The sequence below is a fragment of the Vespula vulgaris genome, chromosome 2 (genome assembly GCF_905475345.1).
Source record: "Vespula vulgaris chromosome 2, iyVesVulg1.1, whole genome shotgun sequence".
Taxonomy (NCBI): domain Eukaryota; kingdom Metazoa; phylum Arthropoda; class Insecta; order Hymenoptera; family Vespidae; genus Vespula; species Vespula vulgaris.
In genome coordinates, this window is record NC_066587.1 from 2,789,951 (window position 1) to 2,814,899 (window position 24,949).

The 24,949-nt window shown below is 35.3% G+C and overlaps 4 protein-coding genes across 9 annotated transcripts; 2 read left to right on the plus strand and 2 right to left on the minus strand.

Moving 5' to 3' along the window:
* The first annotated feature begins 1,697 nt into the window (after positions 1-1,697).
* LOC127072867 (uncharacterized) lies at positions 1,698-2,399 on the plus strand. The gene is made up of 2 exons (XM_051013687.1): positions 1,698-2,177; positions 2,323-2,399. Exons 1-2 carry the CDS (start codon positions 1,799-1,801, stop codon positions 2,355-2,357), a joined length of 414 nt encoding a protein of 137 aa, XP_050869644.1. The 5' UTR covers positions 1,698-1,798; the 3' UTR covers positions 2,358-2,399.
* A 19-nt stretch (positions 2,400-2,418) lies between these two features.
* LOC127072849 (uncharacterized) lies at positions 2,419-5,731 on the minus strand. Of its 3 annotated transcripts, none has more exons than XM_051013658.1 (3): positions 5,472-5,731; positions 3,731-5,394; positions 2,419-3,481 (listed from the first exon to the last, which is right to left on the minus strand). In XM_051013658.1, the coding sequence occupies exons 2-3, from the start codon at positions 4,321-4,323 to the stop codon at positions 2,986-2,988; spliced, it is 1,089 nt and encodes a 362-aa protein (XP_050869615.1). In that variant the 5' UTR covers positions 4,324-5,394; positions 5,472-5,731; the 3' UTR covers positions 2,419-2,985. The 3 variants fall into 3 exon arrangements, with proteins under 3 accessions (XP_050869615.1, XP_050869616.1, XP_050869614.1); XM_051013659.1 differs by having other exon boundaries at positions 3,731-4,015; positions 4,108-5,729; XM_051013657.1 differs by having other exon boundaries at positions 3,731-5,731.
* A 1,483-nt stretch (positions 5,732-7,214) lies between these two features.
* Positions 7,215-13,819, plus strand: LOC127061966 (uncharacterized protein PF3D7_1120600-like). Its single transcript, XM_050989497.1, has 5 exons — positions 7,215-7,362; positions 7,450-8,384; positions 8,479-10,813; positions 10,907-11,233; positions 11,614-13,819. Exons 1-5 carry the CDS (start codon positions 7,215-7,217, stop codon positions 12,672-12,674), a joined length of 4,806 nt encoding a protein of 1,601 aa, XP_050845454.1. The 3' UTR covers positions 12,675-13,819.
* On the minus strand, positions 12,832-24,724 carry LOC127072833 (tyrosine-protein kinase CSK-like). 4 transcript variants are annotated; one of them, XM_051013622.1, is made up of 8 exons: positions 24,540-24,724; positions 22,323-22,367; positions 17,513-17,898; positions 16,527-17,180; positions 16,232-16,427; positions 16,055-16,138; positions 15,850-15,942; positions 12,832-15,778 (listed from the first exon to the last, which is right to left on the minus strand). In XM_051013622.1, exons 3-8 carry the CDS (start codon positions 17,866-17,868, stop codon positions 15,683-15,685), a joined length of 1,479 nt encoding a protein of 492 aa, XP_050869579.1. In that variant the 5' UTR covers positions 17,869-17,898; positions 22,323-22,367; positions 24,540-24,724; the 3' UTR covers positions 12,832-15,682. The 4 variants fall into 4 exon arrangements, with proteins under 4 accessions (XP_050869579.1, XP_050869576.1, XP_050869577.1 ...); XM_051013619.1 differs by having other exon boundaries at positions 16,055-16,141; XM_051013620.1 differs by lacking the exon at positions 22,323-22,367 and having other exon boundaries at positions 16,055-16,141.
* Positions 24,725-24,949: the final 225 nt, after the last annotated feature.

Sequence of the window (24,949 nt, forward strand, 5' to 3'; positions counted from 1 at the left end):
TGATAAAAAATAAAAAGAGGAATATTTAAAAAAAAAAGCGAAGGAAAGGGAGGAATAATAGGGGAGAAAGATACAGAGAGAGAGAGAGGGAGAGAGAGAGATTTTATGAAAAGCATTTTATTTGTGAATCGTCAATCGTTTTAACTTTTCTCATGTTTATCAATGAAATTCCCGATACTCGAAACATTTTCCACGCTTTGATAGATTAATTTCGAATTTTCAGTCCATTTGTCCGCTCGCTTGTTTTGAAATTTTCGTCAATTTAAAACAGAGAAATTTAAGATAAATAGAAAGTATCTGTTTTTATTGAAAAGAAATAAATGAAGAATATCTGATACAAAATTTGATATGAGCTGATGCATTTTTTTATCCAACCTATACTTTCCCAAGATATTTAACATTGCCATATCACTCTTCCATTCTTCTCGTAGTTTAATAAATTTTAATTGGAAATTTTTGAAAATAAAAAGATTTTGTTTTGTTTTTTATAATCGTTTTATTATAGTCAACGTATACATTTTCTGATGACCCTGTTGAAAAATTCAACGGATGATATAAGGGTTAATATTTCATTGTAAAATATAAACAATTTTGTACGTATAAGTAGGATAGACCTCTGACTTATATGTACTCAGTTTAAATAAAGATCAAAGGTAAACTTAAAGGAATCACTGTAGAAAAGTCAAGAACTTTATCTTTTTGGTGGTCCATTCGTCCAATATCACTGTCGGATGTTAAGTGAATTTCTTTTAGAAACGAACCTATCTACGTATTTTCAGTAACATTCGAGACTAGTATTCGAAAATAGAACTCCATCGAGGGAAAAGATGATTTTAAAGAAAACACACGGTATCTTTCGAAGGTTTTCATCAAAAGCTTCTTTTAAAAAGTATTTGAACGAGGAAGGTACTAGGACGATTCTCTTTCGAAAGCCGATTTATACTGTGATAAGAATTTGGAGTATATAATATTTTCGATACATATCTGTTGTATGTACACATATATGATCTTGTTAAATACGTTAACCTTATAAGAAGTTATCGGGGAGTCAGAAACATACTTTCCTACATTTTTAACATTTTTCAACATAAATCATAAATTTTCTCCCAACCATCAACGATTTATCATTGTCCAAAAGCGCATTATTAAAACTGTTCACGTATTACTAACCATGCAAAAACGCGAACGTCCTACCTATGTGTATATGAATAAATATATATCTATATATGCACATACACATACACATATTAACGGCTGCGGCCGCTTGAAAAGTCACGATCGTAAACCGCGAACGTGTGCTTTGCGTTTCAAAGTTCAACGAACGTCAAAGGCATAGATGAGAGTAAACTCACTCAAAACTCTGAGCATTCCGTTCATTTTCATTCTACTCGAAACGTGTAGGATGTTTATAACCACGATTACGTCGACTACATACCTACGTGCGCATGAATTAAATGGACATCGATCGAAAACAGTTCAATAGTATGAAAGAAAATCTCGATTATCGAAAATCTCAATCGAGAAAGACGAACTTTGTTTTGCAAGGATATTCAGTCGATCGAAAATTGAAAAGCGTGTTTTAATTAAGAAAAAAAAAGGAAAGAAAATAAGTTGTTTGAAAAACCAACCTCTCTTCTTTTTTTTAATCCTCTTCGATTTTTTCTCTCTCTCTCTCTCTCCTCTCTCTCTCTCTCTCTATCTATCTATCTCTCTGTCTCTTTCTTTCTTTCTCTCTCTCTCTCTCTCTCTCTCTCTTTCTCTCATTTTTCTGAAATTATTGAAATTTAAAAAGTTCTGAATGGAGTGGTTTTTCTCGCAAAATGACTGCGTTTACAAACCATACCGAATGTACAACGATAACAGCGAAATCAAAGGATACTGTATTCCAGTCGGAAAAACTCTTCCTCCGTGTACACCAGTCGTAACCGTGGCGGCAAGAACGAAATGCGTCGCTGTACGAATCGTTATTTCGCTTCTCCTTTTAATTTTAATAATGGCCATCGTCTATCGAATGTCAACGAGAAATCTACCAAATTTCAATTATCGTCGAAGAGTCCCGCAAAATCCACGTTTCGATGATGCACTGATTGATAACTTAAATCAAACTTTGATTCCAAACTCGAAACTTGAACAACCTGACAACGCCAATAAGCCACAAGAAACTCCCGATAATCTTGGTAAGCTTTCTTCGAAAAGTTGAATTTTATTTAATTAATTTAATCGATTTTTTGGAGGGGAAAGAAAATTCTTCTTTTTTCTCTTTCTTCCTCTTTTTTTCTTTTTCTCTGTTATATTACTTATACATTTACATATTTTAAACAGAGGAAGCTGTAAAGACTGAAGAGATGGATCAATAAAATTTACAAAGTTCGTTTTGTAAAATAGTACAAAAAAAAGGAACAAAGAAAGAAACAAAAATTAAGTAAAAATTTTTTAATGGATACGTTATATGTATAAAACTGGTGAGTAGTAACGCTTTTAATTACATTTTAAAGAAATCTTTCGAATCGATAAAAGAGGTTTAATTTCCTGTTGTTTTATCTATTAATCTTTCGTCTATCTATATTTTTTTACATTATTTTTGTAAAAATATTGAAAGAGATAGTTGAGTATATTAAGATAACGTACATATACATAGGTATTACATTATACAGGTATATACACGCACGAACGGCAATATCGATACATTGATATTAGGATTGAAAAATTCTATCTCTAAACGTTGAACGAGAGCACGGAGAAAGAACGTTTTTTCGATGACCTCAAGTTCAAGCATTTTTTTCTATTCTTTTTCCTGTTCTTCTTTTCCTTTGTCAAAAACACACGTATAAAAAGAAAACAAGATATAAAGTGAAACGCAAAGCATTACAATGTACTATGTGTAAAATTAAAATAAATAAACACATCCGACATATAATTGATTATATTATTGATAATTAATCTCTATATAAAAAAAAATAAATAATATATATTTAACTTCTTTCTTTAATCACGTAAAAAATCGCGAAAAGATTGAATAAACTCTATCCATTGTTGAACTATCTCTTTATTCACGGTATCCTTTTGGAGTAATAAAGTAAAATAGTCTAAGGATGTTGATGATAACTGTTCAATCAATCGTTCACACGTTATCGAGGTATATTCACTTCTAACGGCGTCAACATAGACCGTCAATATTTCCTGAAGGAAACGCTGATCTCGAGATGGCGTCGGAATATTCATGATGAAAATGATAACGAGTTCGATAGCAGGCGAGCAATATCTCATTGTTTGCCAGTCGATCATTTTCACATCGATCGGAGTACCGTTCTTCTCGCGTTTGAACAACACCTTCCTCTTGGAAAAATCACCATGACATATGCATGAAATATCATCGACGTTCGTACAAGTTTCACTCGCATTCTCCCCGATATTATTATCCCACAGTTTCTTCATTTCTTTTACCAGCGATGAATTTTCCAACGAATTATCATCGATGGATCTGTAAAAATCGGAAAAACTTTTATTATTCCTTTTAATAAAATTTGTCGTGGTAGGAAAGAAAAGGGAAAAAAGTCAAACAACAAAAAAGAAAATGTCAACGCGAACATCGAACGAAAATATTTGATTTGACGGTTTTTAATATTGTTCGTGATTGGTTAAACGATGAAATATCTTCTAAATAAGTTAAAGAAAGTAATGGAAGAATTAAATGATAAACGAATGATGAACGTGGATTAGTGTGACTCACTTCTCGGATAGATCCTTCGAAAGGACGGTATTCGAAAGTTTCATGTAAAATTCTCGGAAAAGTTGGAACTTTTCATTTTTCAATCTCAAACCGATCCCGTGAAATCTTCCAAGAGTTTTCAAAGATAACTTCAATTCTTCTTCGTTCATCCCTCTCTTTTCTTGAATCATTTCGTATTCATTCGCAGTTAAATCCTCGAGTACAATGACCGGCATTCCGTATCGTCCCATGTCCGAAGCGTAACACTTTGGAAATAGATCTTTACCATACAACGAAATCATTTTACTGTAAAACATTTCTTCATTTTGAAAACGCCCGAATGAGTTTTCCGATTGAACGGACGATGGAAGTAGTTTCACGATCAAAGGGAAACTCACTGGTTCACCAGAAAATCTTACGACGGCTTTGACACGATACAATTCCCATGGTTTTATCGAATGATCAGGTGTTTCGAGTGATTCGACGATAGCTGATTCGAATTCGACGAATTCGCGTGAACCTGATTCGCAAAAACACCGATTATAAACCATTTCCGGCAATAGATCCGTTTTAATGAACTCCATGTTATATCCTTTTAATCCTTCGTTCGTCATCGTAAAATCGTATTTATATCTCTTTGATTATAGAGATATAATTCGTTCATTCGTAGATTTTTAAAACCGAAAGACTGAAATAAAATACTTGGAGCAATTAAGGACAGAAACGATAGTGGCAGTGGCAATGGTGGAAGATGATTGCGGCCTCCTTCTCGTTGGAACTCGTTTAAGTTTTCGTACGCTCGTAAATTATACCAACTTTTTCGATGGCGACTCGACTCGACTCGACACACGTACATACACACGAACACACACAAATATATATACACGTACACACATATATCTATATATATATGTATACACAGTTTAAAACGTGCCTTCCGCGAGAATCGAACGTTGATAACGGTTATCTTTCTGGAATATCTGCCGAGTTTAATTTGGTCCCACTGACACTCGTTTGTATATACACATGTGTTAAGCGCATAAGTATATATACGTATATATGTACATATAACTTTTTAACTAATGAATTCAAGAAGCAGCAAACAGGCTATAAAGTGCTCGTCGGACTTGTCCGTCGATCCATCTTTCTAAATTTTCAAATCGTGAAATAAATCACTTTGACGAATGAGTTCTTGAAATCTTAACTTTTGATTAATACGTCGTTCATCTATAAGTATATATCCTCGGTGGAATATTATTTTCTATAATAGGTGGATATTGAACGACACTTAACCAGATTATATTTTCCGTTAACTGCTTGAATATTTCTCGATATTACACTGTTATATCTCGATTATAATTATTTCAAGAATTAATCTTACGTACGAGATATATCGGACGATCGATTCACTATTATTTTCCAAAGAAATATGTAATTTTCTCGATGAATAATTCAGTGATAATGTTGTAACATTGTAATTATCGTATCTCGATATATCGCATAATCGATCTTAGCGATACGAGTTTAATCGTCATAGAAAATCGTTCACCCACGTTCTTATTTCGTAGTTTTTTTTTTTTTTTTTTCTTTCAGTTTTCTCAGTCGTCAATATTAATTCCCTTGGTCGTTTATATTTCTACTATTGTTATACGTGACCACACTAAATCCTCGAGGTAGCGTGATCGCTAAAATTAATAAAATTAAAACAACGAAACGCTGACGTGAAAAAAGGGGAAAAAAAGGAAAAAAAAAGAAAACTCACAACGATTTCTATTTCACGAATATAATATCATTATCGCGATATTTCTATTTTACCATTGTCGTCGAATATATATTATACGACGAAGCGTAGAACCGAGACTGTGAATATGAACTTTGGTTAGTATGATGTTTTATCCCCTCTTTTCGTCCAGTTTCGAAATAACAAGCCGTTCGCGTCTCAATGTCGTCACAAACGAGTTTACGGCTCGTCGCTCTCGCCTACGGCCGCGCAGCTATCGGTAGAACGTTTTGCCAGATAACAAATGGCCTCGTATTTCAAGATCGATAGATAAAAATATAAAAAAAAAAGAAAAAGAGAAAAACAAACTCCGCGACTATAACAAAAAAGAAAAATAGAAAAAAAAAAGCCGAAACAAATACCAAAGTTTCTTGACTTTCGATCGAGTTTTTAACGTATCGATCAAAAATTTGCAAATCGAAATAGGATATTTACATACAGAGATAATTCTTTCGAACAAATACGTTCACATCGATTTGATATTAGCTTTTCGAAAAAAGCAGAAAACAAAATTTTTCAATTTGTTTTTTACCCGCGCGTTACAATTATTATTAACTTAGTCCCCTCTGATATGACGAACAGTACGAGTTAAAAAAAAAAAAAGAAAGAAAGAAACGTTTTCGTATTTTTCTATTTTTGAAATCAAAAAAAAAAAAAAGAGGAATTTTTTTTCGAAGTAATATATCAAACATTCGCATTATTTTAGATCATACGTGACGTTTTGTGCGATTCTAAATGTAAAATAATAATTTTTCCGTTGGCTAGACTTTCTGTCATCGTCAATTTTTTAAAAAAGTATAAAAATGTGTGCTTGAGATAATACCATCTGTGCATTGAAAGAATGAGAATCGGTGAAATTTTGCGAAATAGAATTCTTTTTTTAACGTGACCGGATTTCGGACCTAGGCCACCGGATCCCTAGAAAGCATGCTACCATCGCACCATCTGAATACACAGAACACGGAACACAGAACACGGATCACAATCACAAATCACTCAATCAATGTATTTCCAGTGTAACCAACTTCACAATTGCCTCTCTCACTCTGTATTTCACGTCGATCGTGCATCGACCTCCTTTCCCTCTCTCTTTCTCATTCGTTTAAAGCCTTTTAACTTCTTTTGATAGCTTATATTTCTGCAAGTTTATACCACTAAACTTTCACTAGAATAATAAAGAGCAATTATACAAAATTTCATCAGAATAGCGCATAAATAGTAATAATTTTCGAGAAATTACAAAAATTAAGGCTTTCATATTACTAACTTTGTAGGAGTACATATGTATACACGGGCGTAAAATTTCCTGAAACCGGCAACCCGAGTTAACAACGAAGTATAAGACGTTGCCTATCTTCAGGGGCGGCACAAACGTTCTTCGAAATCATTTTCTTGATGTATCGATGAAATTTTAGGTAATATTTATGTAATAATTAAAAATTCGTTTTATGTTGTTAGTCGTTCGTTCATTCGATCGATTTGTTCAATCAAATTCAGATAATTAACATAACAATACTAACAATCGATCTCTACAAATGTCGATACTCGTTAACTTCAGATCCATGATAAAATCATAAACTTACCTACAACAAAATCATGTCTCAAAATTACAAGTAAAGTCAATAAATTTATCAGATATGTTTTTATCATTATATATTAAACATTCATACAATTACAATCAAAAGAAAAGACAAGGACTAATAACTTATTAATTTAATAATTAACATGATAGACGATAGCAATTTAATGCCGTCAATGAATCCTTGTCAATCAAGAGTACCTTTGCAAACTAATCAAAATAATTTTCAAACGTATCAGCAAACGAATAATCAACAAAGCACGCAATGCCCCAGCTATCCTGGGAATTCTCAAGGTAACTCGATCGGGGAAGCCTCGTAACTCGTTCGTTCGTTCGTTCGTTCATTCGATCGATTATTCGAATAGAACTTATTCGCTCCAGGACAATATATGCAGGGTGGTCCGTTCGGTCAATTTTACCAGCAAGAAAACTATCCGTCAGCGCAATGTCCCTATACAACGCAACTGCCAAATAATTCGAACAATGTCTGTCAAGGGATTCCTTGTCAAAATACAATGTCACCTATGCAGACTCAAGCGAATACTTACGGATCTCTACCCCAGAATATAATCGATCAGATTCGTTCTTGTATCACTAACACAGCACCGATCTTTATTATCCCTGGTGGTTGCCAGCAACCGTTGGTAACTACTCAACAAGCAACTCCAGTTGCTAATATATTAAGTTCTTTGACAAATCCGGATAAACAATCAAATTATCCTTCTCCGTTGTGTCCACCACCGATGTGTCCACCTTCTTTTTATCCCTATCCAATTCCTTTTCCTGTATTCGATCCATATGGAGCTCGATCTAACGAACAGCAAAAGAATTGCGATTGTTCTTCGAAGAGCAATTCCGAATTGACAGGATTGAGACAATTTCCACCATTGTCTTATCGCGAGGAAGAGCATCGTTGTACGAATACCACAGATGACACGATCTGTTCGAAAAGAAATTGTCCCTCGGCAATCAGTCTTCAAGCTCTGGCATCTCAGTTACTGGCCATACAAGGTATCATCTCTTGCACAGCTACCCGATTACTTCTCAGAAAGATACCAGGATCGAATATAACCACGACGATGGAGGACACCATGGAGAAAGCTCAAAGATCTATCAACGCTCTCAACAAGGATCAATTGTTGAGCGAGTCTAGGAACTCTCAGCAAGTGAACGCTTTGATAAATCTTCACATGACCGCAAATCCACCGTCCAACATAATTCCGATCCTAACGTTGGTCCAGCTTAAAGTGAACGTTCTGAAGGCACAAGTGGAAAACCAGATCAATACAAAACTGATGGAAAGTCAGGGCTTGGAGGTAAGATATACGATTTTCTACGTACGAAAGTAATAAAAATCGTTATAGAATAACATTTCATTAAGTATCGTTAACAAATTGATCGTCTACGCAGGTAGAAGCAACCGATTTGATAGATCCAACTATCCTTGCTCTCAAGACCGATGCCGAACTCCGTGAATTTCTCGTAACTTTAAAACAAAAGGAATGCGACGAAAGAGTCAACCTGAATTATTCTCCTTATCGTTCTCAGCGAGTCATCGCTGAGAGCAGATTGAGTAACGTTCAAAAGAAGATTCAGCAGATCGAAGTTGAATTCGAAAGAAGAAGATGCAACGTTGCACCGTCCATACCGATGTCTTCTCGAGTCGTACGAGAATTCGCCGAAACACCAGCTAATTTTTCGAAGCATTCGGGTTATCCAGGTCCTACGAATTCTACGACATCGAAAAGAAGGTCGATAGAATCACGGGAATCTCCGGATCCTTTCGCGATTGCGCTCAAATCTCCAAGAAAACTCCGACTGAAACCGCATGTCGGTAGTCCCGAAACGACCTACGATTATTCGAGTAAAAAGGAAGACCAGGAAGGGACCACGTACAACGACAAAGGTTCTCAGGTAGAACCAGAAACCAAGGAGAAGAAACAAACTGACGGCAGCAATCATAAGAGTTGTACTTGTTACGATGAAACCTCCTCCGAGGAGAGTTCGGAAGAGGATAAAAAAAAAAAACTTCAACTACAAATCGACGAGAAAGGAAAGGTGACCGTTACTACTGAGTCTGAGCTAAAGAATGTGTCCTTCATGAAACTGGCATCAAACGTTTCTCTTCGAACGGTAAAGCCAGCCGACGTTTTCGAAAAGAGAGATCGTAAAGAGAAACCTAGTCGAAGAGAGATAGATTCGGAAGACTTCCGTGAACCATCCTTGTCTACTGTTTCGAAGGTCGAAGAAATCTCTGAGGTTACAGAAACCGATGAGCCCTCTGTTAGCGCCGACGTTGATCTTGTGCCAGATGTGAAACCATACGATACGGTTGACGAAAAGGAAAGGGAAAGTATCGAGAGTCCGGACTTAACTTTGGAAGAAGTCAAGGACGACACCGATGCCTACAAGGACGAGAAAGAGGAAAAGAAAGTTTCTATATCTGACGTTAATATCACTGACGAAGAAAAGATTAAAAAAATGGTGGATAGAACAGATTTTAAAGAGTTTACTCCTTCGAATGATAAAGAGGTTCAAATTCCTGACAGTAAATTAGATAAGACAAGTGTGAATATCGAAGAAGGCGTAATAGAAGTTGATAAGATAAAGACCAATGCGTACGTCGAAGAATCGCGAGAGAAAATTTCGACGAACGATATCGAAAAAAAATTATACACCGTTAAAGAAGAAGAAATCAACGATATCACAAAATTCCAAACGGCAGAAACGGAAAGAACGATGGAAATTGGGAATCCTAAGAAAACCTTTGTAACCATGGAGAGTATAAAAACCAAACCTACAAAGATTAACGAAGAATATATCGATGAACCTACGCCGAGAAGTTCGAAAATCGACGACGAACTTGCTGAAAACCCAAAGAAAACATTTCTGACGATTTTCAAAGTCGAGGATTCGGTAAAACCCGAAAAGGAGAAGACGATCGAAGTTGATAATCCTAAGAAAACGTTCACAAACACGGCGACTATAAAAATCGAACCTTCGAAGAACGAGAAAGAATGCATCGATGAACCTGAATATGCCGATGAATCTACGCCGAGAAACTCGAAAATCGACAACGAACTTACTGAAAACCCAAAGAAAACATTTCTGACGACTTTGAAATTCGATAATTCGGTAACACCCGAAATTAAAGACGAAACGGAGAAAACGATCGAAGTTAAAAGTTGTAAAAAAACGTTCGTAAGCACGACGACTTTAAAAGTCGAACCTCCGAAGATCGAGAAAGAATACACCGATGAACCTACGCCGAAAAGTACGAAAATCGCCGAAGAACTTATTGAAAAATCAAAGAAAACATTTCTGACGTATTTCAAATTCGGTAATCCGGTAAAACCTGAAGTTAAAGACGAAACGGAGAGAACGATCGAAGTTAAGAGTCCTAAGAAAACGTTCATAAGCACGACGAGTATAAAAGTCGAACCTCCGAAGATCGAGAAAGAATATATCGATGAAGCTACGCTGAGAAGTACGAAAACCGACGACGAACTTACTGAAAAACCAAAGAAAACATTTCTGACGACTTTCAAATTCGGTAATTCGGTAAAACCCGAAGGTAAAGATGAGGATAAGAGAGCGATCGAAAGTAAAGATTCTAAAAAAATGTACGTATCAAAGGCGTTCATCAAAATCGAATCTGAAGAGAGCCACAAAAAGAGACGACTAGAAAGAAAAATATTTAAAAGTAATCCGATGGAAATGAGAATAAATCTGAACAATAGGAAAGGTAATGAAAATGATGATAGGGAAAACGCAAAAGTTCAATCGGAAAAATTACCTGGCGGTTTATATAAGTCAACTGTGAATTTCTTTTTGAAAGGAACCGATGAAAAAGATCAGGAGAAGAGCGTAGGTACGAATACTACTATCGCGACAATATCGATAGGAAAGAAAGAAGATGAAGTGAAAGAGAAGGAAAAGTCAGACGTAGGAACAAACGAGAAGATCGTATCGTTGTTGACGGAGATTAAATACGACGAACCCGAAGCAATCGCCGAGCTATTTCGAAGCGCGTTGACTCGAAATTTTCAGTTGGATAACGATATCGCCGATCGATCCTGCGAATCGAAATACGAGAGCTCGGAAACTGGGAACTACTATAGGGTGACTTTATCGTTCTCGGAAAATCGCTTCCCACGGAAAATCGGTAAGTCCTTGCTAATCGCGTGCAAATAAATCTCAAGATAATTAACGGATTTTCGATGATACCGAACGCGTGGCTGGTTGATAAAAAGAAATGAAAAGAGAGATAGAGAGAAAAGCGATTGTATAAAAGAAGGACAAAAGAAAAACTGCACTGAGAATTAAATGAATCGAATAGAGGGTAAATAAAAATTTCGTGAATTCGTTAATTATCCCACGAAGAAAAGTCAATAGGAAGATATATAGCTTTACTATATAGCGAAATGTATTCAGTTTATAATTAATTCACTCTGATTAATTCAGCTATTGAGAGAGAGAAAGAGAGAGAGAAAGGAAGAAAAAAAAGGGAAAGAAATAAATAAAAAAATCAATGTTACTTTACAGATATCAAGGAGCAGGAGGACGGTACGAAACATTTGAATAAACAAAACCGAGAGGCATCTAAAAACGCGTTTGATCCGGAGAAAACATGGAGTAAACTAAATATATGCAAGTATAATACCGATACGACGAGATTCCCGTTTGTAAATAGCGATCGTGATACTTCGAAATCTGTCGTCGAAAACAACAAAAGTATATTATCGGAAATAATCTCTTTAATGAGCAATCAGATATCATATTTCGGTAGCGCGATCAATAAAATGTCCTTATTTGGAAATACTCTGTCGAATTTTGACGAATCGGTATCCAATAAGATAAATTCTACAACGCATAATTATTCCAAGAGTAGGTCAAAGGATTTCGAAAAAATTTGGGCCAAACCTTGCAAAGAATATCTTGCTATATTCGAAGACGTTAGGAAACTCGACAACGATGAAATAGAAAATCTTGATCGTTTCCTAGCGTCCAATTCGAAACGATCGATTAAAAAGTTAGATAAGAAGGTACGACACGTTATCAGGAATAGCTCGTTACGTGTATCAAAGAAAGACGATAACAACGAGATACGAGATAAGCTCAGATATATGATCATCAAAGACAAGGATAATAAAAAAAGTTATTTGATGCCTCAGTATTCGTTCCGAAGAAACAACTCGCAACCCTATCCAAGACCAAATATTGGTCGACCGTACAAAATACGAAGAAATTTGTTGATCCGCAGTCGTCTCAAAGACTGCAACGCGTTCAAACAAAATCTTCTTCCTCCTTTCACGATCGTGAAACGAACGCACGCTAGAAACTGGAAATCTTTTTGTGAAACGCCCGAAGAGGAAAAGAGAAAAGGAACGTTTTCTCGCGTAAAGAACGTCAAGAAAGACGAAAACTTCTTTTCGTTCCCTTTGATAAAGGAAAAGAATTCGAAAATTAGTTCTACGCTTGAGAAATCGCCCATCTCAAAGGCAATACCCAACGAATCTGACACAAAGACCACGGTAACTTTCTTTTCGACCGATTCTTGCGTATCCATCGAAGAAAACGTCACATTGAAAAGTCATGATTATTGAAAGCACTTTGTTTTGAGAAACGATAAAAAAGAAAAAAAAAAAAAGAGAAAGAAGGAATAACGCTTAAGAGTTTTCGATAAAGATTTATCCCACTTATTTTTATAAAGAAAGAGAAATGGGGAAAGAAATTACATGTCTCAATAATAAGACGATACAATAGAGTGTAACTTCTTTTTCTTTATTTAATAACTTTTACTATCTCGTCAAATAATTGTTTTACCGCTATAGCTGTTTAATTAAGAATTTGAGAAACTTGACGTAGTTAAAGATACTACAACAAAATCCAACAGCCGAATAATCGTATAATTGATTTGTTTCCTTTTTTTTTTTGTATACTATAGCGGGGAGAAAATGAGTGAAACGGGATGGATGAAAAAGTATATATGTATGTATGTATGTATGTATGTACGTATGTATGTATGACAACATATACATACATATAGAATTTTTCAATTGCTCGCACACATACACACGCACACTCGACAAACACTAATTTCGAATTAAATTTTCGGTATGACCGTAAAATCCGTATCGTTTGTTGCATTCAATAAACATCAGAGTATAATTTCACTTTAATACCTATATAGATAGATATATGTGTGTATATATATATATTAAATTTCTTACAACCTAAAAAATGAATTGGTAATAAAAAAAAATTAACAGATTTGAAACACACACTGGTCGTAAATGAAATTTTAATACCGTGATAGATGAAAATGACGTATCGTATAACTTGAAGTCTAAAAATCTATTGAAGAAAAAAAAAAACAAAACAAAACAAAACAAAAAAAAACAAAGATAAAGAAAGAAAAATGAAGAGAAGTGTCATACCATTTTCTTTCGAACACACAGGCTTATTGTATAATAACGAAAGTATGTTTAAGCGTTAGCTTTATAAAGTTAAGGACGAAGCATAGATAGGAATGATAATTTCCATATTGATCGTGTCAGAATGCATCGTTTAGACGTTTGGGTAGCGCTTTTATGTGCTAATTGCCTCTGCAACTTGTAATTGAAGATAGAAGCTGTATATAGCCGTGTATGTCGAATTATTGCTATGGGTACCGATCGTACGTTCGTTGCAAGACATTCACATACGCATATGTAAGATGTTTATATGAATAAACGTCTGAAACAACAAACGTACGTACTACAATATGAAAGTTACAAACGGACCGTGTGCTTAGCATAAATATACTAGATACTTATACAACTAACGATTAACCTTCTTTTTTATTCCCTTTGTTTATTCAAAATACGTTTGTCAAATCGAAGCGAAGAATTGAAATTTTATTTAAATAATAATAATTCCATACTTTTAAATATGTAATTCTTTTTTTTTTTGTTTCTTTTCTTTTCTCTCTCTCTCTCTCTCTCTTTCTGTTTTTTTATATAAAAAATCATTCTTTCAAATTAGTCCGCTAGATTGCACCAGACAGATGATCTGGAATATAAAAAAAAAAGAAAGCAAATAAAAAAATGAAAGAATTTAATAGTAGCATCGTAATGATAATTCTTGCTAAGTATATTCCAAGGTACCTACCCATTTTATCGTTAAACGTGAAATTTTACGCGCTAAGAATTTCCAAATATGAATAATTTTGAGATCATTTATCCATGCTAGTCATTAATCGGAAGAACACATAGATCATTACTCTAAAAGGATAAGATCCGTTGATGCAATACTCACACTGCCTTGTCTCTTTCATTCGTTTCCTAAAGATCTTTGTTTTGTCTTTTTCAAAGTTTTTTTTTCCTTTTTTTTTTTGTTTTCTTTTTTTAGATAAGTAACATATGGTGCATTTTTATATTCATTTGTTCATAGTTATCGGATATATTTCTTTTAAAGAAAAATTTATGGACATTTTCCTCAATTAAATATCTCATCCAATATCAACGGTTCTCGAAATATTACTTTTTTATGGACGAATATGTACAAAAATATTTACAGATACATTTACATCACTGACATATGTATACACATATATATGTACGTGTGTGTATATATTATATATGTGTTTACAAATACACACACACGCGCGCATAAACATATATATATATATATATATATGAGAGATGAATATTTCGTGAACAAACTTAAATATTTATACGTTATAGTCGCAATAATTTAATTAAAAATTAATACTTTCTACGACAAATCTTTGATTAAAAAATCTAAGCTGCTAGCGAATACTCGCAACCCTACGATCGCTGAAATAGATCGTTTGAAACTTTAACAAGAGGAATTCTTTGTTTTGAACTGTTCTACGGGAGTGAAAAAGTGTAAGGTTACGTAACTTCATGTCCAAAAGGACAAGTTATATCGACTGATACGTTAGCTAGTATATGAATTATTTTAAAATCAGTTCACTTCAACGCGAAACTGCGTAATACGTCGAAATTACATTTTCTGCCATGGAAAAGTCTCTAAAGTATTTCAAAACGGTAACGGCGCCGTGAACGTATCAGGCGACGTATCGTTCACACATTTCGTCATAACAGACTGTAAAAAGGTACGTCCATTGAGGATCCATTAAGTGTGATAGGCAATTATTTCGGATTAAGTATCTTAAAAACCCGACATCGGCTCGAGTCAACACGGATTTCGAGAATGTACAAGTCGAGTTTCTTCATTCAGAATATCAACTTGAACAAAGGCACGACGTAGGTAATGCTTGTGCAAAATATTGTCATATAAAAATTAAAACCTCCCCAATATTCTCGACAACTAAATTAGCAATAAATATAAACGACGACGCAAATAGTATTGTATATAAAATGTACAATAAGAATTGCATTTGCTCGTTCTTCTTTTCTTTTCTTTTTTCTTTCTTCCTTTTTCGTCCTTTCTTTTTTCTCCTTCTTCATTACCTCATCCCTCTAATCGAAGTTTTTAGAGCCACTATATTTGTCCTTAAAATGAAAGAAGCATCGTATTTGACAAATCAGTTCTGTTATGTGTTAATTCTACATCGTTTCTAGGTCGACCTAAGATAAGCCTTCTTTTAATTCACGCCTTTGGTGTACTCTGCTTTTAGTTGACCAAGCGTTACTTTTATATCATGGAACGTAGGTCTCTTCTCTGGTTGAAGATCCCAGGCCTGGAACGCATAAACGTTAGAAGCTTTTAACGTCAGATACGAAGTTTTACGCGAAAACTTTGTTCATCTACCTGTCTCATAATGTCATACACTTCAGGCGGACATCCATCTGGTGGTTCCATTTTGTAACCTTTTTCCACGCACTTGACAACGTCGGCTAGAGGCTACGAACGAATATATTAATATAAATAATTCAGTTCCCGTGCGATATGGTAAGAGCAAAGGAATGAATATATCTAGATAATAAAAGTCGTTTTTTAAATGAAAACTACTTACGATACGTGGATAGGGCACGCGTCCGAAGGAATAGATTTCCCAAAGGAGTATTCCGAAACTCCACATGTCAGATTTGTTAGAAAACTTCTGAAAAACAAATGATGAGATGCATCGTCGCGCAAGGAAACGCTTAAAAGCTTTTTCGTCAGAAGGTAGTGCCGGTCATAATATATTTACGTTCTGCTTTAAAGCCTCCGGGGCGGTCCATTTGATGGGCAACTTTCCACCATCGAGAGAGAAGTTTTCGTCTCGTGCCAAGCCAAAGTCCGAAACTTTCGCGGAATTGTCTTCCGCAACGAGGACGTTTCTCGCGGCTAAATCGCGATGGACGACGTGTCTCGACTCCAAGTATGCCATACCGGCACACGTGTCGCTGAAAATAAACCGATCGTTCGTTCAATGGCCAACAAGGTCTCTTGGGATAAAGGAATATCGTAAGGGTTAAGAACTATGATCTATATAGATTACGTACTAGGCAAAATTGATTTGATCTTTTTTGGATACGTGTAATCGCCCTCTAGATCTCAAGTAATCCACTAGGGATCCCTTGCTCATATATTCCGTAACCAGGTACATGTGTTGATTATTGAATACAAGACCAAGTAATTTAACGAGATTGTCGTGAATCAACGAGGTCATTAAACTCGCCTCGGCCAAAAACCTTTGCGCCGCTTCGCTATTGTCTTTCAACATTTTCACGGCCACCCTTTCGCCCCTATAAACACCGAGTAAAACGTCACCGAATTCACCTTTACCGATACACTCTCTTAATTCTAACTCGTGAGTCTGAATAACCCAGCCAGCTTCGATGAAGGCCTTGGGATCGACGCAAAAGTCTTGTTTCCCTTGTTTCGGTAAGGATTTCGTCAACTGAGTGCAAAGACCGTCGGCATCTTGCTCATAATGTTCGACTAAGAGCGCTAAATTCTCGAAAAATTCTTCGTCGTCGATGGTCAACTGATTATTCTTGTATTTCACTCTATAATGTTGCACACGTCCTTGATAACACACGCAGAGGGTATAGTCTCCGGGGAAATTCGTCGACTCTCGAACTAGGAACAGACCATCTTCTCTGGGTCGTAACAACCTTTCCGCAGTTTCCCTAGATATCTTCCCATGGAACCATCTGTAACAAGGTTAGATCTTGAAACGAACATTTCTCATTTAACGAAGCAAAACAAACAAGTATCTTTCGTTGAGGTGAAATGATTCAAGTATACTTGAAGTATACGTAACACTCGTTAAATTAGTCAAGATAAATAATTCCAAGTTGAACATTTTATTTGATCATTATTTTATTTAATTAATTATTTGCACGAGATCGAGCTATCTTTTCCAATAAAAATTCCTTCTCTTCTTTCCTTTTTTTTTTTTTTTTATAGATCGATCGAACAGATATCTACATCATATGATCGAAGTTAATCATCGAACAGTTTCCATACACTTGTGCATACGTACGGCATAGCATTCAATTTGACTTCATGCCTCGGATTGGCCGATAGAGCAGTGGTATTTCCAGGATTCGTGACGTTCGAAGTAAGGAGAACCGGTGAGGACGCCGTGTTCATATGGCTCGTCAAGTTTGGGGATGTTACGCTCGAATGCGTGGTCATCGTCGGTGATACTGGATGGGACGGAATGTTGCTCGCTGACAGATTTGGAGGAGCGTTGTGCGAGGTGGTGTTTTGAATGAGAGGGTGGGTCGTTACGTTTGAAGGGATCGTGTGATGATTTTGATTGCCATCGAGCTTCGCTTGCCGCGCTGGCGCTGACACATTCGGGTATCCACCACCCGCATTGTGATAAGTTGGCATCGCAACTGTCACACAGTGAGCTTTACCGATCTGAAAAGAAAAGGGAGAAAGAAAAAAAAAATAGAAGAAAAGAATGAAAATTACAACTTTGTATATACTCTAGAAAGTTTGGATTATCGAATCATCGTCATTTCTATCCTTCGTCTAACAACGACGATGTCATTGTCCTTTGCACAATTTCCGTTGCATCTAAATTTATTTGATATCAGATAGAGAGATATAGAGAGAGAGAGAGAGAAATATATAAATATATATATGTGTGTGTGTGTACAGAGAGAGAGAGAGAGAAATCGTGACACAAAGTGGACATCCTCGTGCTAATTTCGGGACGTCGCTCGAACGCGTAGGAGTTTATGAGGCTCGTTTCACAAATTAACTTATCCGAAGCGTCGGACATCGAGCTAGCAATTACTAACTGACCATGGACTGCGAGGTGACTCTTTTAAACGCTGCATTTAGTTTTAAGTGACCATTGTCTCTAAGCCATACACGAGCCATTACTGTTACTGCTGTTACTACCGCCCTTGCACCGTCCATCCGCGCACGTTAGAAACACGTTGGACGCTGATACGTGAATATATGCATTCGGCCGAGCTCGATGATTCATTCCGAGGATATATATTTTCACAACGATTATGAAATCAATAAGGCGTTACTAATATAAACACAAGTGGTACTCGACGGAACAACTGGGAGACTTCCTTTGACTCCTTAACTAGCTCTCGTCTGGTATCCTTTTTCATTATGATTTAATCTCATAACGAGATGAACATAATATTTGGATATCTTTGAAGATAGAGTTAAAATTATATATATATTCCTCTTTCTCTCTTGCTTAGAATTAGATTTCAAATTTATAAATCGACTAAATCAGTGAGACACTGTACGTATGAAAGAAGGAACTATCGTAGACGTCGAGAGCCAACTAAAAAAGTGAAAGTCACGATGAAACTCAAAAGTCAAGCATTGTGGAAGACTAAAGGAGATGTCATTGAACTAAGCCACATAGTTGCTTTTACCACGGCATACAACTCGATTTTCTTTCCTTTTGTAATGTCCTTTCTTCGACTTGATAAAAAGAAAAAAGGGAAGAAAAAAAGAGAGAGAACAAGAAGAAACTTCGTTATGGAAAAAGTGAAAAAGAATAGATTGCAATAGTTGGTAAGCTGATGCGGCACGAAAGGCAACACGATAATTTCTCGCTCATTTTCTATGTAAACTATACCAGGAGAAATTCCACCACCGGAGGGAGATACAAATCCGCGAAGCGCAAGCAAATATTGAATAATTCAAGTTGGGTTTATCCTTGGTTAGCGTCTGTAACGAGCACAAGCGTTATGTCACGCGAAAATGTATAGTTTCCCCGCACTTGGACTCGTCTACTAATATACGATTTGTAGTTACGTAAATCTTACAAATACTCCCGCGCCTTGTCATCCTTTTAATGTCGAATCTTTGAAAGAAAATGAATGGTCTGTTTCACTGACGAACGAAGGAATAATATTTGTTGTCTCTGGCGATAAGAATATATAAGAATGATTTCTCTGATAAAATCATAAACGATAAAGGCACTCATGATGTTTAAAATAACCTACCTGATAAAACTTAAGAAATGCATCTTACAATCTTGTGCAACAAAAAAAAAAACAATTAAATTCGTAGACTATTTTAAATATGTATTTCTACGATGAGTCGAATAATCAAATTACATAATTCCTACGATTAAAACGTTCAACGACGAGGAATATATAGCGTGCCATTAAACGGCAAACTTTTCCGTGCACGATATCAGCCAAATCCGGATGAAGACATGAGTTAATCATATTATGTTCATCTAAGTGCGTGTCCGTGTGTGGTTTAAAAGAGTGCGGCAAGAGATGAGTAAAAACTTGATATATATATATATATATATATATAAATACACATATGCATATACACATTATATATATATATATACACACACACCACACACCTAAATATATATACGTTTTTTCTCTCGGATATTGCGCGTCATTTCGCGAGTGCATGTCATAGGAATGATGTCACTCAAGGTTAGCCATACTGTCAAAACGTAGAATGAGCTGTCTCGAATCACAGCTGATTGTGAGAGGTCCACGTGCATGGGTGACAGAAGCGAAACGAGGATCGTGGGACGAGAGGAAAGTTTTATGATAGCTAGGGAGATCTTCTCGAGAACGTAGATCGTAGGAAGTGAAACAGAGTCGTGTTTCCAGTGAAAATTTTATACAGGGTAACTCGACAATATTTACTCGCGATTTTTTCTCTCTGTTCTTTCTTTTTTTTTCTTTTTCAAATCTTTCCGTAATAAATAAAATCGTTTTGACGCTAATCGTTAATAAATGATTAATTTATTATTCGTATTTATTATCGAACAATAAAATATTAGATAATAACGATATTAATAATATCTAAAAATATTTAATAAAGTATTTAATTAATGTGATCGATTTTGAAATTAATTAAAAATCATTGGAAAATATTTTAATAATCAGAAATTCTTTTGTTACATTTTTAAAACAATTTGAAATATGATCGATCACGTCGTTTCGATTCGTCTCGCCTCATTTATGTGTATTTTTTTTTTTCTTCCCCCACGAACATCTGCCCTCCCGTTCAGTCTTTCATTCGTTACACGTTGAAAAGTCCCACGAAAGAAATTAATGAATTTGATTACTGTATCGAATCGTTTGTACGCCGCGTAAAGCTATCAAATGGAATTATCGATTCGTTACGAAGAATCATTGATTTGTTACTCCAGCGATAATCATCGTGATTTAAATCGATCGACTTGAATTGTTGATCAATCGACTTCTTTATTCGCGTTATGATTCAAAGAGCTTCCATTTCAATTTTTGACATAAATGTTCATTGATAATAAATCATTTTTAATCGATTAAATTTGTTCTCTCCCTACCGCATTGGATTGTCGACACTGAAGTTTTCAAATTTCGATTAATAATATAGAATAAAATTTTTTTCGTTCTCTTTTTTCTCCCCCCTCCCACCCACCTCCACCCCACCTCTCTCTCTTTACTATTCAAACAACGAGAAGCACGTACACGTGACTAGAATTCCTTTTTCTATTAAATCCTCGTTCATTTTAAATAGATAATTAATCTCTCTAATAATAATACGACAAATCTAAAAATAGATTTAAGTACAAACAGAAAGGGAGATGGGGAGGAAAAAAGAGATAGAAATAAATGAAAAAATGATTTTAGCAGGTGTAAAACGAGTCGACTGTCGATAGATTTATGAGAACGATGCCCTGTCGTAGTAAATGTACGTCTTTCCTTCTCTCTTCTCCTCTCCTCTCTTTCCCTTTATCTCTCTCTCTCTCTCTCTCTTTCTCTGTCTTTCTCCTTCTCTGTTTCTTTCTTTCTTTCACAAGTGTATTTTGGCACACCAGGTAGAGATTACGATGGAAATAAACGGCAAAATTCTCTTTGGCGATTTCGCCGGTAATTTATGCAAAGCTCATTCGAGACGGTGTCCTGTACGCACGTACCGTACTATTAATATCACCGTTGTGGATCGTTCGAGGTCCGTGGTATCTTGGTTAGTATGAAAGAGTAAGAGAGAGAAAAGAGGACAGAAAGAGTAAGAGAGTAAGAGAGTAAGAGAGAAAGAGAAAGAGATAGAGAAAGAGTGAGAGAGAGAGAGAGAGAGAGAGAGAGAGAGAGAGTGAGGAAAAGGAAAGACGGTGAGAGATCGGAATAGGGAAAGGGAAAACGACGGGAGGGCTGAGAACGTGCAACAGATTCGCTCGGTTTGCACGTTGCTCTTTAACAGTACACGTTACTGTACCATGACCCATCGTTTACCCATCTGGCCCATCAAAACGACAATGTGATTGTTCGCCGATTTTACGGGAATTTTTTTTTTACGTCTGCATTTTCTTTTTCTTTCCTTTTCTCTCTTGCTTTCTTTATATATATATATATATATATATATATATATATATATATATATATGTACACGTATATTTTTTTTTCTGATACATATTCTTTTATCTTACATATATATATTTTTTTATATAGTTTTATATATTTTAATACAATATTATATGTTTTATTATGTGTATGTATATATATATATATATATGTATGTATGTATGTATGTATGTATGTATTTTACATCAACCCCATTTAAAAGCGCACTTTGGACACTCAAAAGAGGATGAACGCATTCCGAAAACTCAGAAATAGAAACGGCTGAATTCTCTCTCGGAATACGTCCCTGTCCCCGACCCTCGCTGCTAAATTCTTTTTTTCGTACTTGATAATCTCGAAAAAGTAGTTTTTCTTTTTTTTTTATTTATCTATTTTTTTATATTCATATATATATATATATATTCATATATATGTTATAAAAAGGATCATAAATCGAACGGAAAACGTTATATTTTATTTTGTTGAATCGTAAAATATTACCTAGGCTGCAGATTGACCGTCCATCGTCCGAAGAATATCGTCCCACTGAAACAACACGACATATGTAAATCTGTTTTGATCGCAAAGCTACTTTACGGTGCGTGAGTTAAATTTAAATTATATACGGATCAAGAAAACGTTTTGCGAAGAATTCTTTTCGATAGAAACTCAAAGTTCGTAGTTGAGAGCATCAGCGTCGTCAGCATCGTCATCAACGTCGTCGTCGTCGTCGGTGTTGTCGTTACAATGGCCGTTTTGAAACGATCGAAATAAGAAGCGAATTCGATATCACGCGATGCAAGCATTTTAATGAGAGCCCACATGCTAGTAAGCCCGTATAATGTAATCAACGCTCGGTTACCAATTAAAATGCTAAAACAGAGGATCGAATGAATTGCTAGAGACTTTTCTTGTATAATAATTTATTTTTTTTGTATGAATGTTTCTTAAAATATATTTATATACGTGTATGTGTGTGTGTGTGTATAGGCACACACATATATATACATACAAGAAATCTCATTTTATGGTAAATAAGTAAGGTAACTAATGATTCACTCATAAAAATTGTATTATGGAAATATATATATATATATATATAAATGATTATTATTATTATTTAAATATATGATTTATTATTTATAAGATATTATATTTATTATTATTTATTTAAATATATTTATATCATTTACATATATATGTGTGTATATATATATATATATATATATATATATATATATAAATGATAATAATAGTAATTTATACATAAAATATATCGTATCGCGAAACCAAGCGAAAGTTTGATCTTTGATCGAAAGCTGGATCGTATCTTCGATATTTCGATACCGCGACCGTATCAACAACGGGCACAAGGTTACGATCTCTACCTCTCACCCTGCTCACCGAGCGGCCGTAATTCAAATTAATTAGGTAAGAAGTGCGTGAGAGAGCCTTAACTACCGAGGAGAGTCAGCCGGGTTGCTCACTCGCGAACTCCTTAGAAAGCGCGCCACGATTGTAAATAATCCAACGTGGTTTACCTTCGTATAAAATGAGCGGCAGTGCGAACCGAGGAAAGAGAAAAAAAAGGAAAAGAAAAGAAATATATATATATATATATATATATATATATATATATATATATATATCTGGGAGGAAGAACGCTCCATTTACAGTGTACAATAACGCATTGTGACTAAATTATTCCCCATGTATGGCGTGCGTAGACCGTTAACCGCATAATTAGCCAATAGCTAATTGCTAGAACTCGCATGACTCTATACACCAACATTGACTACTTTGCTACCTTCCAAATGCATTAATCACTTGATTCACACTATTCTTCATATGTTAACAGGATGGGAATACCGATCAAAAACTTCTGTCCTAACAGATTTAAGCTATGGGATATTTTGAGTTTCATTAGTTTCTCATCTTGATGTATCGTAATGGAAAATATTTCAAGAGTCTAATCTTAAAGTTTATTCGGTTTTTAAAGTAAGTAATGTTCATGGTCCTCTGATTAGATATCTCAGAATGAACAATATGTTATTTACTAGTGTTGAAGTTCTTCTCGATAGGAAACTTTAATATATAGATATAAGAATAAAGTACAATCTTCGTAGGAAAACGCTATAAATAATGTCTGTGTTTTCAAGCGGATTAAAATTAGAATCTTATACGATGGATACAAAGATCGTGATAAGCGTAATCGTAAAGGACTATATTCCGTGTTACTGGAAAAAAATATTGATAACTTGGAGAAGACGTTCAGGAAATAATTTTTAATAACGTCTTTGAAATCGTTATAGATTATTAGCATGCGTTACTTCCCAACATACTTTACTTAATAAATAGCGTCGCTTGACACATGTACACAACGCTTTAAGTCCAAATTATATGAATACAAAATACAAACTATTTACATAAACTTCTTAACAGACGTAGTTTGCATGCAATAGTCTGTGCCATTTAAATAACGCCCACTTATACTCCGAAAAAATAATACACCCGGTATAATCCAACGATCGAACGTGGGCCGAAGAGCACGCAACGATATTATCTATAGATCGTAACGCGATAAACGATCGTTAATGCATTTCCCTTTGGAATTATGCCGAACGTACGTGTCAAAGAAATTTTGAACTTACTCGATGGTATCGCAATACACAAATTTTATCATCTGCGCGCGTATTTAACCAAAAATATCGGACTTACCTACGCTCTCAGCCAGCTTATTTCCACGAAGATGCAAACAGACATAGAAAAACCACTGGCACTGTCTCACATAAAACGAATATTTATAAAAACTACACGAAAAAACGTCATAAACACCTTGCGAAACGTCAGACTCACTTCGGGCGGGCGGCCATTTTGCTCCACACGAATCGAGTGAAGAGTATCGTTTGCTCCACAGAAAAAACGAAGCTGGAGTTGACTTCAGGACAACACAAGTCGTTTCTCAGGTGTGGCAACTTCTTCAACTAAATTACGATTAATTCGTAACTCTGCCGTAAGAGTGCGCTAATCTCAACCAATCGCAATTTTTCTTTAACTCTGCTTTCTAGTTTCTATTTTTTCTTAGAACCTTTAGAACGCGGGAATAAATTATAATTATAAACCAGTTT